The 18,862-nt window shown below is 39.5% G+C and overlaps 1 protein-coding gene across 1 annotated transcript; it reads right to left on the minus strand.

Moving 5' to 3' along the window:
• Positions 1 to 3,749: 3,749 nt before the first annotated feature.
• On the minus strand, positions 3,750 to 16,234 carry SUB1 (SUB1 regulator of transcription). Its single transcript, XM_056324755.1, has 5 exons — positions 16,084 to 16,234; positions 14,063 to 14,135; positions 12,336 to 12,455; positions 6,518 to 6,626; positions 3,750 to 4,084 (listed from the first exon to the last, which is right to left on the minus strand). Exons 2-5 carry the CDS (start codon positions 14,132 to 14,134, stop codon positions 4,005 to 4,007), a joined length of 381 nt encoding a protein of 126 aa, XP_056180730.1. The 5' UTR covers position 14,135; positions 16,084 to 16,234; the 3' UTR covers positions 3,750 to 4,004.
• Between the last annotated feature and the right edge of the window lie 2,628 nt (positions 16,235 to 18,862).

The following is an 18,862-nucleotide window of genomic DNA, read 5'->3' on the forward strand; positions in this document are numbered from 1 at the left end:
GAATCGGTAGGACACGATGACCCACCACCAACCCCAAACTCCACCTCTTCCTTTCAGCCACAGTCATCTCTCTTTCTGTGCCTATAAACTGATAATCAAAATTACTTGAAGAATTACCTGTTAGGTTCATAGCTACAATCAACCAGTTAATCCACTCCCTAAAAATCAGTTCACACCAAGCAAATACCCTTCTTAAAGAAGCCTACGCTGACCTAACTGACCAGTGATAATAAATAAATGGTGAGAAGCTTTTTTCTGTCTAATCTATGGTTACGTTTATTGTCAGATCAAAAAGAAACTCCGCTGAAAAAGAGAATCTGCCGTTTTCTTAACAGTTGCAACTTATCAGGCACTTCCCTTCCATTTGATGTTTGAAAGTGTGTTTATATCTGCTGCTTCCATTGTTTATATGACACCTGTTCTTCTGCCATAGTGAAAAACTTCCATCCCTCAAGGCTACACAATCAGGCTCCCACCCAAAAACATGGACCAAGAATAAGATGGCTAAGTTTTCAGATTTCCAAATGACAAGTTGCAACAACCAGCAGTTCCTATAACCATTTAAGAAAAAGCAAGTTTTAGTGCAGCTAAATTTCTATTAAAAATAACACTATGTCAACAGAAGTCTTCATTTATTTCCAAGTCTTCAGATTGTTATTACACGTATGCCATTTAAACTATTTTTTATTTGAACATTAAGGTAATTACAGTTGGAGGGCTCAAATTTCCAGTGGCCTCTGTAGTAGATACCACCAGAGCAAAACATGAAACATTCCACATTGTTAACAATATGACATTTGAGTTACCAGAATTACAATCACCAATTTTTTTGCTAACATAAGAAGTTTGATCACATAAGAAGTACGCAACTGGGGTGATTCCTTTAGCAGAAATATCAAACTGAGTACTGCATGTGTTTAATTTCAATATGAACATCTCCACATAAGAGCAACATCATACATGACAGTTGATTTATCACACATATGGTACTTTGGCTGCTCTAACTGTGACTTATTTTTCCTCCTAAGCTCCATAGTAGGTTTCATTTATGAAACATATTGCTAATGTGCCCTGCATAAACATCAAGAATTAAATGTATCTTTCTTCTGCCACTTCAACAGGGAAGGGAGCAGTGGTTTTATCTCATACAACATAGCCTTTTCATTCATGCACCATTTTTGTCCATTGACACTTCTACATGTACCCTAACTACCATTTTGTCTGCAAGAAAATAATCTTTATTCAAAAAAAAAAACCTGAATTTTCTTCTCAAATTAGAAAGACTACAGTCATAGACAATTACATATGACAAAATCACTACCACCTATTTATTTCAAAGTTACCACTGAATGTGTCAAATTTTTGTCAAGTAACAAGCACATCAGTCATCTGAGGTGTAATGAACTGGCTCACAATTCAGCTCATCCCATTCTGGAGTTCATGTGTTTAACTGACTAGTTTTAGTTACCTTTTTTATAGGACACTCATGCAGATGTTGAGATTGGGTCAGGTAAAATATACGATACTTTATTACACACAGAAATACGAGTGGCAGGTGGAAAGCCATTTTTAAAACACAGACCTAGTGAAATCAAACTGTCCCAAGTTTATCAAGTAAAATAGGATAAACAGCTCCAGTAATTATCACCACAAATTCAGCAAGGGAGTCATCTATATAGGAACTTGACTAGTTCTTGATTAACAAATATTAATTTCTTTGGACACCGCTACCATCAGTTTCAACGAGAACTAACCACTGTATTAAAACTTCTTCACTTACGCCCCCTATAAATGAATGAATTTAACCCTCCACCTTCCTGAATACAATTATATTGTCCTCTGATACACAATTGCCATCCAATGACCTACTACCACAGTAATCTAAGCGAGGACAATGTTTCCTCTAATACAGTCACGCACTTTAGCCACATGAAAGTTTTGAGGTAAAATGGGTGACATCTGGTTGCAAACTTTCAGATTTAAAAGAAAAAAATAATCATATGTACATACTGCAAATAAAGAACACCTAGAACCTGTCAATGGTGATCTGAAGCAATTTATTTCATTCACTCATCTGTGAAATTTTAGCAGATATTTCACATTTATACTATTTGGTCCAGATATCCATACATGTCTTTAAGAGTCACTCAAAATACAATGTTGTGCCCAGAAAAGCATCTGCTACCACAAAACATCTCTTCATCCTTTATTCACCCTCAGGCAGTGCTACACAAAAACAGATCTTAACTTTATTTGTGATACATCAACAGTGGGTAAGTCAGGAGATATCTGACATAATATTTAAAGTTTGATGCAGTCACTATTCCTCACCCTTCAATAACTGTTTGTATTGAATTACTATAAATTCTGCAACACAGAAACAGTGTATGGCACTTCCATGCTTGTCTGCAATATAAACAAAACAGGATTTACTGTTTGTTCAGTTTATCTATACAAAATTTAAAGACATTGTTTAACATCAAATGGCAGAATTACAGCCAAACCAATTAAGCTGTATATTCACTACATAGTCATGAAATGTCAATTCTCATGATTTTTTTCATCTTCTTCCTTCAATTAACTGAAATAAGTCAGAAAATTAACTTCTCCAGTTCTGCTCTTCACTGTAGTTACTATGTGTCAGCTAATGTGTCAGCTAACCTTGATCCTTTGCCATTAATTTCCACACTACTATGCCTCTTATGTCTCCGAGTTCTCCTCAAACATCGTATTCCCCCTTCTTCATTCCATTGTTTTGTGTCATCTACAAAGAAGCCCTTCAACTGGAGCAGCATCTAGTCTAATAGAGCTTCCACTGGACAGCTTTTCTTAACAGAATAGTACAACGGTTGACAAGTGAAGTTTGCTGGAGACATGATCCACTATGTACCAGTGCTCCACTGTAGGCACCAAGTACCTTCTGTACACAAGATAAAACAGCTGTGCACATGTAAGCCACACAAAACAGGCCAAGTTAAGTGATTTGGGCAGGCAGTGTGGACAGGCCAGAAGCACGACAGCCAGACACTTCAGCTGAAGCAATTTTAATCCTGTTTGACTGTTTAACCTGTGTTACAGCCTAATTGAAGCATCGTTTACGCAATACTCTCCAACAAACAAAAGCCCTACAAAGACACGTTAACTGTTCTTTTCTATAGAATAACTAGTTAGTATGTGTTCGAGAATGAATTTAATGCAAAGCTTGAAAAAGGTACCTAACTAATAACCACATCTGGAGCTTTTAAATACTTACTCTGAGGTATGTCTATTACTGTAAAAGTTTATGCATTGCATTCTAAAGTCTAGGGTCCAAGAAAAAAAGGCTAACTGTATTTTCTAAGTCAAGCAAGCTATAGAAAACTGGGAAGAAATAGCATGTGGTTTGTGTGCAAGTGTTATTATTTAGCATAACACTTCATGCAAGTAATGCAAAAAAAAAATCTATATACTCAGGACTGTTTACATCTGAATAAATAGGGTAAATTAGCAAATACAGTATTCAAAATTATCTACAAAAATGTGTTTTACCAAGTATTCACTGTTTGTATCAAGTCTTAAAGCAGAAAGCTGTCAGGGAAATACCAAAGAGTATGAAATAAAAGAAAAAATTAAATGCAGACATTCTCAGAAATCTCCTCAGAAAACAAATTCATTTTAACCGATAACTAAACTGAAACTAAACCAGAAGACTAAAGCTATTAAGTGGCCTTATCAGCAAACATCTTTGATCAAAAGGCCATAAACAAGTATGCTTTACATATTATTTGATTTGTTTATTTTACAACATGAGGTCAAAGCAACACATCTCCTTTTAGTAAAGTATACACAAATAGCCTCACTCAGAATACACTTTTAATGCACATAAAAAAAGTATTCATCTTACAAATCGTTTTGCAATCCAAATATACAATAGCTTGGAAAACAATATTTTAGAAAACTAAAGCCAATGTAAAAAGACTGCTTAGAACAATGAAAATGATAGAAGTTTCTGTATGGCTTTGTCTTTACAGTTTTCTTACTGCATCATCAATATCAGAAATCTGTTCCTTCAGCTGGTTCCACTGTTCTGGATTTAAAGAAATACCTGAAATGCATTAAAAACAAACACTTAAGACAAAAAGAAAATTTTGGCGCAGGATCTTACATAATTTTATTAAGACTGGTTTCATACACAAAGTCTATGTCAAAACTATCAATGCTTGAGATACTTCCACAACCATCTTTGTTACAAAGTGAAAGTACTTATTTGGAACACTTCAGTTTAACTTTTACGCTTTAGCTGATCTCTGGACAAGTTTAAATTACAAAGACAATTAGTATGGTGTAACAAATCCAATCACAAGTATTAAGCTAAACATGGAAAGTAAAATAGACCTCTGGCCTTGACAGAAGGCAGCTCAGAAGCCCTGGGTGAGAAGAAGAAAATATATTTGTATTCCTGTTGGCTTCTAAGCGCCACACCTCTGGACTGAACTTGTATGCACTTTTAAAGTACCATAATCCTGGGGTTTTTTTCCTCCCATTTTTTAAAGCACTATATATAACACATACTGTAAGCAGCATTTTGGAAACTATTCCACTCCCTCACACTCACAAACCAACACGGAAATTATTTTTTCACTTCAAGTTCACTGCAGTTTCTAGTGACATTCAATCAATAATCATTCAGTGCCCCACAACCTATGTCCTCAGTTCTAAATCTGCTTCCTCAGGCTTGAGTCCAGGCACATGTTTCCTTTGTGCCTTAGCCTCTTCATTCTTCCCCTACAACCTCTATGACAGGCCTATGCAAGTACAGACCCACAGGCCTACCTCTCATACTCTCTTCCCACCAGATGGTTCTCCCATTTACTGCCATTCTCCCCCATCACTGATCAGCTTTCCTTCATTGCTTTCTCCCTGTAGGTGAAGCCGGACTTGTAAACAAGTGAAACACTGAATTTCATTTTTGGGGCTCATCGCCCTTTTCTTCTTCTACCATCACTGTCTTACCAGGGCACCACAACATCTCTGAGCAGCAAGCAATCTGCATGGAGCTACTCTAAGCAGCTTTCCACCAGTCTTTCAAGGGCAAGATTTTATTTTAAACAATTAAGTCAGGTGTGGTAACCATTATTAGGGGACCAAATGTCAAGATGTCCCTGAACCACAAACCAGATTAAGTGCACCCAGTTCAGTCCTTCTCTTTGAAACAATCTGACACAATTTAAGCTGTTGGGGCTGGGCAGGAAGGGTCTGGGTTTTATTGGACTGCTTATACCATTTTTAGGACAGCTGGATAAGCAGCTCTTAAGTGCCTCAACAGAACATTAATCTCACATACTGTATCAGATTATTATTAATTTTATCCTAATAAAATTCAGACCCTCTTGCCACATTGGTAAACACTTCTACCTACATCATGTAATTTTTGTCACTTAGCCTACCCATCAAATCTCATTCTAGTTTGCCACTCAAACTTTTATGCCCCTTGTAGACTTCTACCTCAAAACACAGCAGGTTAAAGTCCTTCAAAGTCAGAGTAATTTTTTAGTTACATAGCAACAACAAATCCAAAATAAGTTTTCCTGTACAGTACCAGTACACCTGTTCATACAAACCTATTCTCAGTGGTTATTTAAAAAATGTTGAAAATGCTCCTCAAGCTTTCCAAGCATGCATTCACTGAATTCCCCCCAGACACACCAGAATAAGGTAACAAACTTTGTATAGATTGTACATTAAACATCTTCAATTTCCAGGTAGAATGTTTCATAGTTGCTTACTTCCTTGGCACAATATGAAAACCAATTAAAAGAAGACTTTTCTAACAGAAGCAACATGACTTCTAGAAGAGCGCTACTACTGCAGCTATCCTTGCATCCTCATCTTGCAGATGGTAAACTTCTGGAAATGGTTCCATGAAGGCATGCCACAAAAAGCAAGGATGGGAGTAGCAATTAAAAGTACAGTGGCTTATGCTGTGTTGTAAATTAGAAATACCAAAACTTGGAACATGAGGTATTTTCACCTCAACTAAAATACTGACATATTTTTCCAAAATTAGTCACATTAAATGTTTTAATGATTTTAAGCTAAATTTTGATAGCAATTCAATGACATAATTGTTCTAAAGAAATTAACATCTTATCACAAATAAGTACGTTAAATCTTTTCAGCTTTTTTTAAAAATCCAGCTGTAATAGAAGAAATAAATTGTGTTGATTAAGTTGGGGGCGGGGGACAGGGAGCTCGGCTATAACTGCCATACCCAATCTGCTTGTATTTGATGCCTCCATAAATCATGGAGGACCCATTTGGGAAAATAGACTCAGGCCAATGAACCCACTTTGCTTTTGTTTATAATCTACACATAAAACTAACCATTTGTTAAAATATAAACTATAGAAAAGTAGAAATACTACTTTAAAAATACCATGTAGCAAGAAAGTATACAAATTTGATACGCAAAATCCATTTTGATCCAGCAAACCGCAGACAATGTTTTAATACAAAGTAACATGAAGCAGAACAATACCTTTTCTGCCAGGCTTCATTTCACCTTCTTGATCCATCCAATATTCTCTAATATCAATTAAGACTTTCCCTTTAAAGTCACGGACACTGACATACCTCATTTTGCCAATCTGTCAAAACACATATAAGGGTCTTTTAGGTATTTTACATATTACAACATTCACTTTTCCCAGCAGTATCAGATTTGGACATGTGACATAGCACACTGCAGCTTATTTTAGACACCAGAGACACAACTAGTTCAAAAGCTTAATCCAGAGTAGTCAGTAGGCTGGTAAGCAATGACTTAAAACAGGTTGAGCATTCAATGCTCAACAGAAAAGTAGCTCTCCTAGAATAAAAGTACCTATATTCTTAACATGCTTATTTTTTACAAAAGCCACTGATTCGCTATTTTCCAAAAATATTTTGCCTCTATTATAACCATCTTTGTTCACAGCAGTTGTAAACAAACAGGGAAGAGGGAGCTCTACTCACAAATTTTAGTCCATTCCATATGTACAGAAAGCAAACTACACATTCACATGAGATAACCACAATTTCTAAAGGGGTTTTTGTTTCGTGTTTGTTTGGGTTTCTTCCTTCTTTTCTTAAACACAGTATACACAGATGGAAATGAAACTCAGCCACCAACTGTCCCGTGCCCATTCCCAAGTCCTTATGGTGCTTCACTGGAACTATGGTTAAAAGGTTATTTCAATGTACCAGGTATTCCAAAAAAACCATTCAAATCCTTTAAGTTTACCAGCATGTAGCATAGTATGAAATGACGTTGAAATTCCCTAATTTCTGCACTACAGTGGCTTAACTGAATTATGAGGGCACTTTTTTTTTTTTTTTTGGGGGGGGGGGGGGGGGGCGCGAGAAGGGGACCAGGGGGGTGCAGTCACACGTGACAGCTATGCCTTACACTGCATATAGGGTCTACATTTAGGCTACACATTTAGGCTCATTAAAGGTCTTTCCAAATTTAATAAAAAATTATTTGTTTACATAAATTCAAAGTATAATGTGAACTTGAGAATCAGAAATTAAATAATAAAACCACAGTAAAATACAATTCATGTGAGAAATTCTTAGAATACTACATGCACCTTCTGGATACACTTTATGAAGAAAGAATACATTCTGAAGTAAACCATTTTAAAATAGAATATTCCTTCCTGAAAAAACATTAACTTTAGTTCTCAATTTCCTTAATTTATGCATCTCACACTTCGATACAAATTTAACAAGGGCCCAAACACATCTTACTAGCACTAAGACTGACCAGAAAAGCTGAACAACTCTCCAATCAACTAAAATCATTAACAGAGGTTTAAGTCATAAGCTACTATTGCACAAAATAGATATAAACAAAAATGCTTTATGTTTGCTTAAAGCAATTTTTCTTCTTATGCAGATCATGATAAATTAACTCTAAAATTGATTTTAAAACAATTTGGACATCTTTAGATTCCCTAAGCCTGAAGCAGTTTCTCTACTTCAAAGTATCCTTTAAAATGAACAAGGCATTACAGTTTATAACATAGTATTTTTTGATTGACTTATTAAATAGTTTCACAGTACTACAAATATAACATCCAAAAATAAGTTATGATGTCATAGTAGCTTAGTTCTTTCAGACCAGACTTGGTACCATGCCCAACTCCATCAGCGCTGCTGACAAAGAATATCCTAAGTAGCCTGCACAAACAACGTTTCTTGGGTTTACCCTTTAACACTTCAGTGACTTTTAAGGTCACCATTAAGAACAGCTTCAAGCAGTAGCTTCTGCAACACCTTTATTTTTCCAGGGCTATCAAAGAATATTAGTGCATTGCCAAGTAATTCCAGATTTGCTTTAAGAAAAAAAACCTGATACAATATAGCAGATTACAGCTGCAAATATAGTAAAAGGGGTTAGGATTTGAATTTTAAGACAAGACTTTGTCTTAATTCAACTACAGTAAGACAAAGGGCAATAATGCAAAGCTCACATTTACTCAATCAGTTAAGTCTCACCTTAAATGGAAACAGCTCCATATGAAAATGCTAAAATTAAGTCTTACATGACTGTCTAGATTTCAGCTGAGTGTTCCCATCAAATTTGAACATTTAGTTGAACTGTATGCAAAAGCTGCTACTGCTAAAAGCTTTAACTAGGCTTCTGAAGAACAGTTTCAATTAACATCTAAGTTAAAAACTTCAACTAAAAACTTGATTTAACTATTTAAGTAAACCAATGTTTCTTGATGCACAGTTACCTGCAATTCTGGCACAGAGTCATTTCTATACAATTCTTTTTTCTTGCAGCAGCTGACAGTCCTAGAATAATTTCACTGATCTAAGCATCTCTGTATCTCTATAACCACAGCAGTGTCCAAGGGTTGTATTGATTTATAGCTGTGTAGTTACCGCAGTTCAATCTCCATAGACAAATTCATATGCTTTTTATTAAATATTACAGCTCCTTAGATTACACTATTCTATTGAATTACATAAATCAGAAGACATGAAGGGCATTATTTCCATGTTTCCGTTCCTTAGAATAAAATGCACTGTACTGTGTCTTGGTTCCTTTCACACTATGCAGCTGACTTCCTCTATGAGTTTCAGCAATCACTTCTTCACAGTTACTCCTATTTCCAGTTCAGCTTGTGTTGCGACGGAGGGAAGACACAGTCACTCAATATGAGTGATCAGTAGACTTTGTTTATTGTCCCTTACAGTCACCTTTTATGCCTTGTTATAATTAGCTCATACATATTACAAAAGTTAAGCTCATTATTGGTTAGTTGCCTAAATACCAAGCCCGCCCCTAGTTTCTCTTCTGTAGTTATCTGTTCCCACCTGCAACATTCTTTTCCCACCGCGATCTTCCTGTTATTGTGTAACAAGAACAGCCAAAGACAGTGTATTTTTGCTTTACTTCACATAAGCTGAGAGCGATGTGCATTTTTGTCCAGCCAGCTGGACTATGTCTATGTGACCCTTTTCAGCTAGCCAGTTATCCACAGGCTTGATTAAACTGTGTACAACTGTGGAAGTAGAAACAGCAAAAAAGCATCCTTTCTTAGCTGATAACTGCATATACAGCATTAGAAGGAGCACAATAAAGACTCCTGTCAACAGCAAGATCTGCAACGCAACAAATCCATTGTGAAATGCATCGGTGACCACCTAGGTTTCAGAATTAATGTGCTAAACCAATCACCTTTCTAGAGCATCATAAATTTATATATTTATCTACTTTTAGGAGCCTATGATAAAGACATTATACTGGGAAACCAAAGCACTTATTTCTCACAAGTCAAAAAAAGCAAACACAACCCCAACTTCATAATAACAAAAAGGACAAGCAGGACAACACAGAGAGGGGCAACTTTCGAAGTAACAATTTCAGTGAAATGCCTGATCACACAAAGTGGTTCTACTCTGGGTAGTCATTAATACTGCATCCTGAGAGCATGAACACACCTTACCCAAAGCAAGCGTAGGTAGATGACAGGATCTGTCAAATTAACCAAAGCACACGATATAGAGCTCATGTTGGCTTGAAGCCATGGACAGGAATCTAATGTATCAACACCAAACCCTTCCACATTAACATGAATACTGCTTGTCTTTAAGGCCCCTAGTAACACATGCCAAATGGGAGGAGGATAAATTTCCACACCCCAACTGCACCCAAGTCCTGTAACAAATTCCAAGGTATACTAGGCTACCTATAAAAACTAAAAAGGCCAAGACATGTAAATAAAAAAAAATACACTTGATCTCTGATACTGAATTAATTCCCTTGTACTTACACTTGTACTATTCTTCATAATCAGTTTCAAGAGTATCATTATACCAACACTAGTCTCAAACAAAAATAATGAAATGTACATCTCCACGGAAATGCTGAATCTTCTGAATACAGCCATCACAATGAGCTCTATATTAAGGAAAGCTGTATACTTTAAAGAATGCAGCCTGAGAACGTAGAACAACAAGTTGCAAAGTTCTGCATTATTTGCTGCCACTCCCACACACAGTATGGACACCACAGAACTTCTGATTATCCTGTGAATGCTTTACAGCCTGATTTCCATCTATTGAAGCCACACTGGGAAGTTATACTGCAAAGTCACTTGCACATCACAGATCATTTTACTGCAGCGGGAGAGCAGAAAGGAGAGTTTCAAGTATAAACACACAACCTGAAAAATCAACATGCAACTAGAGCTTCCAGCATGCTCTCCTGGGGAGGGGGTAGAGAGAGGGCAAGTATCCTCAGACCTACAGTGGTATTTCTACATTGAAACAGTTGCATCTTCCTTAACCCACACAAACTGATGTAGCATGAAAAAGCTCACAATGTTTCACACAACACAATAAGCCACCTAAAAGAAATACTGTTGTTAACTAAAAGGCAGGCAGAGACTAAGTAACACTGACATTTTAGGTCAAGGTGATACTCAAATATTTTTTCTGGTTTATATTCAACACTGGAAGAATCTTGTTCTTAGACTAGTGTAAGAGTCCTCCTCTATTGCCTATTTTAGTAACTTGTTATTATCTTAGGTCAAAAAGATTGAAAGAAACAGATCACACAAATAGTTCTGCTTTTATTTGAAAAGGTTTGGGGTTTTTTTGCATCAAGAGAGCAGTAAAAATTTTAACAGCTTTGTCCAAGGCTGGAACTTTTGAACTTATTATACATACAGCATAAAGCTTATACATAATTTTTTTGAGCTCTAACTGCAATTCACCTCTTAAGATACAGAAGACACTATCTCCTTTTTCCAACATGGTTCAAAGCATGCCCCAGCAGAACTAGAAGTTTAATTTTCCTTCAATGGGGAAGTACAGGCATTGCCTTCAACAGAAGCTCTCACTCCCAACTATACACAAAGAGGAAAGCGAGAACTGATACATTAAAAATAACTGCCCTGTATTACAATATCAGTTAAGCAGGTCATCTCTCTAGAAAAGTTGGTTGGGTTTTTTGCCATATTACTTCACACAACTACAGCCCCACACCATTTCTTTTCCCTTATTCAGTGTTGAGGCCATCTTATTAGCCACTTCTCCCATATCCTTTCAGTAACTTAAGAATCAGAGTCTCTAAGAATTTAATTTCCAGGCACATTTAATAAGCCTTGATCCACACCCCTAAAATACATAATTCTGAGCTACATATATTCTCGCACAGCTTTCAGCACACTGCTACCACCTGAGCTAACCCCAGAAGCTACAATACCTTGAATTCACAAATGCATCTTGTCACTGAAAAATGTACATTCATCCCATCTTAAAAACAAGGACAATGTCAAGAATTATAACCTTTCTCATTCTTCAGTGAGAAAAATCTGCAACATAAAACAAAGGAACAAGCAAAACCTATTCCAAGACGCTGTCTTACAATACAGGAGCCTAGCTGCCCTTGACCTAATTAAATACAAATGAAGAGTCCATATTTTGGTTTCCAAGAACCTTTTTTTCAAGAGCCCTGATTAAAAAACATTTCCATGGAGAGACAGTCCTGATCTAATATTTACAGTATACTCATGGTAAATACCTCATTTACCAACAAAATGACTACCCAGAGTTACCAAGGGCAAAGACATCAGCATTAAAACTACTGCTACAGCTCAGATTCTTTTACTCTGCTGAAACCTGACAATGCTTTTTCTGAGCATCTCATCTGCATGCTAGCATTGTAATTCCCTTTGTCCAAGGCTTCAGCAGACGAAGTGCTACGCTGCCAAGATATTCAGACCACCTCATAAAATTTATACTGAGTATGATGTAACATGTTACCTTAACCGGGCTCTAAGAGTTAACAGTTTTACCTGAAACATATTCTCATCTCTATTACTGCTTTGCTTAGAAGACGCTGCACCTTTTGAACTTTCACCAGTCTTTTGTTTCTTTACAGGCTTTTCGGGAGTCACTTGCTTTTTCCGCTTCGCCTTGGAGCAAAAATATAAAAAGAAGAGCATGAACCACAACTTGTTCTGTAAGTTACAGAGAAGTTTACGTTAGAGGTCACAAACTACTGCTATGCAATGCGTGTGATCACCTTCCTGCTGTGAAGCCAAGAATCCAATACTGTATATTTAGACTGAATAGAAAAAAAAAAGAAGTATCTTCAAATAAGCCTAATTCTGTTCCCAGTGAAGTTCACCATAATACTTTGGCTTCAAAGAGAATTACATTAGACCAGCATACATTTCAAAAATCCTATTCTTTCTGCACAGTAATACTTTTGGTTCAGTAGTTTTAATAAAAAAATTGGACTCTGATAGAAGTTTCACCTTCCTTTCTACTGAGTGCAAGAAAAAAATGCAGGACAGCTTACAACTCTTCTAAAAAAGAAAAAAAAATCAGATGAGCTAATGAAGGATCTAGAAATTACCTCCATCAGGGTAATCGGATCACCTGCAGATGCTACAAAATTATCATTCCTACTAATGGTTATATAGTGACCATGCCCAGCCTAGGGGAAGGAGGGGAGGAAAGTGTAATACAAAGATACCAAAATTAGTCTCACCTGCTACAGTTGTATTTGATAACCTCTTTTAAAGACAGACAGTTACAACACACATGGAAGGTTATAATAGAAAAAAACAGAACCCACGTTATTGCCCACTGAAGTACTGTTAGACTATGTCTATTCAGGAATACACTTCTCTATCAAAAAAAAAAAATCACCTGACCTTTTCTCTTCTTTCAAGATCTGACAGAATGCTTAATTTGCAAAGTGCAACCACATCATGTTTGAACCAATTCAGTAAAGACTGAGTCTCTACACATACTACATTAGAAGACCTGACATCTGTGTTACCACCTAGGATTTCTTAAAAAGATAAACTCACTCGGTTTTTTTCTGGGTTGTTTTTTTTTTTTTCATAAGAACTGATGTATCTATACAAACTTATAAATTAAGTAACTATTAAAAATAAAGAGAACACTCAATTTATACATTTAAAACAGTCAACATATGTTAAAATTAACCAACTCAAAGACATTCAGGTTGGCTCAACTTTTAAGTGAGAAACTAGCAGATGGTATTACAGTAAACGTTAAGAACCTGAAACAGAGAAAAAGAACATGAAACAAGATAAGCAAGCAGTACATGGAGAACAAGGCAAGTCAATGTTTTTCTTTTGGATAAGTAATCCAGATACCAAAAGGAGGGAGAAGGGGCTATCCCCAAAATTAGTCCAAATTCTTGCCACCAGAGCAGCTTACACAGAAGCCTCCTATCACTTGCCCACAAAGCAGCAAAGAATTCTAGGAAGCTTGTGGTTAGATACATCATATGGAAAACTCTGGAGAGAACAAAATGTAACTTAAGGCAGAAACATTTTATCCACCAAACCCTATCTCAGGTGGTGGTTTTTGTTGTTGTAGTTGTTGGGGAGTGTGGGGTGGGTGGGAGAACAGGTGTTTTGGGTTGTCTGATAAATTACATGGAATGACATGCAGGTTGTGACATAATGCTCACCTAATTCCCTAACCCCAGTCTGAAACGTAAGAGTTAATACAGTAGTAATAAACTGCATGTAAGGTTCACCTTTTTGTCAACTTCACTATCTGAATCACTTGCAGATGAGCTTGAAGACACAAGTTCCTTTGACTTAGGCATTCTAGGAAGAGAAAAATAATGTGAGAACACTATACAAGGAATACATCCCACTACAGCTGAAAAGCCATCTTCAAAACTGTTTGCAAAGTCTCTTCTTGTTCAGACTCCTCCCCTAAAGACCTTCCTGCCTTTTCATACAAGCTTTAATACATATTGTAGATAAGATCTCAATCACTCTTACCTCTTCTACCTCTTCCCCTTTTTGTCACGACTGCATTAAATGCAATGTTTTATTTTCTGCAGTTTACAAAGGGACAATTTTTCACCAGTTTCATGTAACCCTAGATATGGCAGAAACCATGATGTAAAAAATACAACACAATACTGTCCTCCAGTTGAATTCTTCATATTACAGTCACAAATATAAACTATTAAGGCCCTAGCATTACCTGTACTCCTACATGGGCATTTTGACCAGTTAGATTTGCAAGTAACACACTAAATAATCGTCACAGATGAAGCTGAAGTTCCCATCGATAACCCAAAAGTCTGCAAAACACCACAGTTACAGTGATATACGGTATTGCATTCAACACTTCCACTGCAGCTTCAACACATCAGTCACTAGAGCCTATTCATTTGCCAGACAAGTGGACATTCAGCTTTCTTTGAATGCAATGCTGCCAGGTGCGCTTCTACATCTCTCTGGTATGCAAATGTGGTTAGATAAGGCAGTTGCACATCTTGCCTGCCACTAGCAATTCTAACAAATAAACAGCTCATTTCTTCTTTTAGAATAAAAATAAGCATCCCAGAGAGAAAGTGTATAAAATAAACTACAGCTAGGAAAGGCTAAGAAAAGATTAAAGAAGCATATCTCGGGGGGGGAGGGGGGGGGTGGTGGTGGGGGTGGTGTAAGAATAGCAGTGGTCTTAAACTGGTAGTGAAAAAAAAAATATTTGCAAATGAAAAAACGGGAGCCCGAATAATGCTAGTGGATCAACGTGGTTCCAAAGTAGGATAAGTTCTGTCGTAATAGCTTGGAGCACAACGATGAAACGTGTAACACTAAAAATGAAACAGGGTGTGGGGAAGCACACAGAAGCCACGCTGCAGGATGGAGGCAGAGGACAGCCGGTATGGGACAACATAAAAATAAGCACAAAGACAACATGAAATCGTGGAGCCGAACAAGAAAAGACTGATGCGCGGGCATCAGCAGGGCATAACCTCAGGGTCCTCATCAGAATGAGGGAGTGACATGGAGGAAGGTGGAGGCGGAAACTGGAGCAAAAAGAAACGTGGGGTGGTAGGTGCCCCTCGGGAGGGGACTGGCAGGCAGAGGGCGAGGAGACACCAAAGCACCAGCGAGAGCGAGGGCGGAAGGAGACGGGCCAAGGGTGGACAAGAAAAAGATAAAGGAGAAAGACAGGCCAGCACGAGCTAGGAACACGAGGTAGGCGGATCCCAGCCGCCATTTTCCTCCCCTATTCCCCTTTTCCACAGCTCGTGTTACCCCCCCTGGGAAAGGAGCGAGGGCCCGCAGGCGGGAGCGCGATCAAGGACGCCCAGCGCCGGCCGGGGCAGGGTGGCACAGGCGGGCTGCAGGGCACCGCCGCCGGCGGCCACAAAAAGCAGTGCAGAAAAAAAAAAAAAGGGTCGGGGGTCGTCAGCGGGCAGGATCAGATCCCGGCGCAGGGGGGAACGGAGCCAGGCGGTCCTCCGCCGCCATTTTCTCCCTCACTCAAATCCTCTTTGCCCCCCCAACATGGCAGCTTCTCCTCGACAGCGGCTCCTCCTCCCGCCCCAGGCCCGCTCCACAGCGGGGCAACCCTCCCGCAGGCAACAGCGGGCACTCGAGGAAAAGGGGAAGCCTCGCCACACAGCTGCCCACAGTGCCTCCGCGCCGGCCGGGCAGCGCCAAGGCCCCAGCAGTCGGCGACAGGGGCGGGGGACGGAGAAAATGGCGGCGGCCCCTACGGGGCGCGAGGGGGGACCCCAACACTCACGTCCTACTCCGCGCGCCGCTCCTCACTACCACGAGAGAAACGGAAGTGATGTGCCGCGGAATCCCCGCCCCGCACCACGTGGGAGGGGCGGGGGGGACACACAGGACGGTGTTTAAAGGGGACGCGTCCGTTGCTGCCTCGTTCCCGCTTCTTCCGCCCCAGCGGGGGGCTGCGGGGTCGGTTCCTGCGCCCGCCGCCTCACAGCAACCGAGCGGGCAGAAACGCGCCCTGGGAAGGGGAACCTGTGGGGCTGGTGGCAGGGCCTTGCCCGCCCGCCGCTCGGCCTGCAGCAGGCACCCCTCGGCGCTGCGGCCCCGCGGAGGGGAGGCGCCGCCGGGGCCGGGCCTTTGCCAGCCGCCTGGCCGCAGCTGAGGCCCTGCGGGAGAGGGGCGGGAGGAAAGCACTTAATGCTTAAAAAGAACCTTTTAAAAAAGAAAAAAACAAACCCAAACCAAAACAAACAAAAAAACCCACAAAAACAAATAAAAAAAAAAAAAAACAACTCAAAGGCTGTTTTCCTTTGCGCGCTGCGAGGGTTCCTCGATGTCGTTCAGAGCCGCCCGGGCAGCAGCCGTGCCCGAGGAAGCGCCGTCCGGCGGTGTCGCTGCGGCAGCTTTGCATATCGAAACCGCAGCCGCGGGGGGCACCGAGGCGCTGTTGAGGAAAGCGCTGGTTCCCCTTTCGCTCGTCGGGCGGCTCGGGCTGCGCCTGCCCCCCGCAGGGCTTTGGGGCGGGGGGCAGGTCAGCGTGAGGGCGCCCATCTTGCCGGTCACCCTGGGGGCTAACGCAGGTGTGGAGCGGCGTGGGCTGAAGGCTGAAACAACCTTGGTTCCTATTTTAAACACCTTTCTAAAAGCCATCTAAGAAAAAAACCCCAAACAAACAAAAAAACAACTAACAAACCCTTTGAAAATGGAATTCGACAATCTTGTCTATTTCTGTAACGGTTACCCCAGTACACACTGTACCCTCTGCACCGTGCTGGTGCCTTCCGTGCCCTTCCTCGAGACTTCGGAGAGGGGCTGTAGGCCTAGCTGATCTGAAAATGTATGCAACAGCTTCTGAGATAAACGAAAGTGCACCTCTTTGGACGGGAGGTGGGGAAAGGGTCCTCTGCCCTCAACACTGTGAAAGAAGACTCTGGCAGCCTTTGCAAGCTGCCGTGGGCCAGGCATGTTGTCGGGCCATGAGCGGTTTCATGTTGTGTCTTCCTCTCTTGCCTATTTGAGCCTGTACTTCATTTCAGTTTATGATGAGATTAACATTGAAGTATCATCATAGTCAATACAACTTCACACAAAGCTACCATAGCCTGTTTCGTTTGTTTATCACTCTTTGCACCTATCGGTCATCTAGCTGTGCTGTAAGCATAGCAGGATGCTACTGCTCCAGAGCACCCATTATCACTTCAGTTTACACCTTTTCTCATTGTTACTACCTCTAGACCTGTGCTTTTTCTACCATGACAACTCCAGCTTTTTGTAAAAAGCACAAGCAAACTATCAGAAATAGGTACTGGACTCTAGTCCTGATCCTGGTTTTCCAGTGAAGGTGGAGTGGAGCGGTGGCTGATTAGCCTCTGTAGTTTCAAGAACACACACCTATGAATAAAGTGTTTACAAATCAAAATTCTTGGGCTTTTTTGAATTCCAAAGATCCACATGCCACAAGGAGAAACATCATGCCTCAGGAAGGGATAATCCGCAAAAGTCAGTATTAGCAGCTGGAAGTCCTAATCAGTGTTTCTGAAAAAATACTGACAGGAGGTGGGCAAAGAGATTTTTTAAGGGATCCATGAGGTAGTCCTTACAGCCCTCACCATGAAATGAGGTCAACTGGCTCTTAGTATGAACCAGTTTTTCACTTTTCAATACAGTAGCAGGAAACCAGGAAGTACCAGAAATTAGAAGTGCACTCTTTTAACTAATTATTGGAAATTGGCTGTTTTGTAATGTTATGTATCTTGCAAAATGGAAAGGAAGAATATACAGTTCTTAGTGCATGCCTGACCTTTGCAAAATTAAACCATAGTTGTTTATATAGAATCAAAGCGCAGTAAATCACATGCGTGCAAATATAGTGATTATTGCCACTGTGCAAATACCAGGCTTTTCAAGCCATATAATTGTGGAACATGAACAGATGATCATATAATACTTAATGCTTAACTACAACAACAACAACAAAAGAAAATACTTATTGCACACAAGTTAGTCTCCACATGTGGAGTATTAAGTTGGAAAAACGTAGCCTTTTTTTTCAAAGCTTTTACTAACTTTTCAAATTAGAATAGTAATGGCAGTTCAGGCCTCTGTAATCTGTCTGGTTTGCTTTCTTACAGGTCAACACCTGGTGCACAAAGGTTCTTACTAAGGTTTTAGGAACATCACATTCAAAACAATTCTTTATGCATTTTTAATTAAGTCCTTCAGCCTTGAAATAAATCAAAATGACTAAAAGAAAGAGATTTTTCGTTGGATTTCTCCCACCTGCAGCATTTCCTCCAAAGCAAGCACCAAGTTTATTTTTTGAGCTGAATTCCAAAACAAGTCAGTGAAGGAAAGGGAGTATTTGTTACAACTGGAGATTCCGTGTTCAGTTTTTCAGTAATGCTAAGTTCCTTCAAGAATTATTCTGGTCATTGGGTATGGTGGCTGTTTGAGCTTTTTAGTAAATTGCCCTTACTGTATTTTATTCTACTTAAAAAGAAGAAAGAAGCTACCAAGAAAAAATGTTGGCTTTAGAGAAGTGGGAAAGGAGCCTTAATTTTTCCAAGGCA

This window comes from Falco biarmicus, chromosome Z, assembly GCF_023638135.1.
Source record: "Falco biarmicus isolate bFalBia1 chromosome Z, bFalBia1.pri, whole genome shotgun sequence".
Taxonomy (NCBI): Eukaryota; Metazoa; Chordata; class Aves; order Falconiformes; family Falconidae; genus Falco; species Falco biarmicus.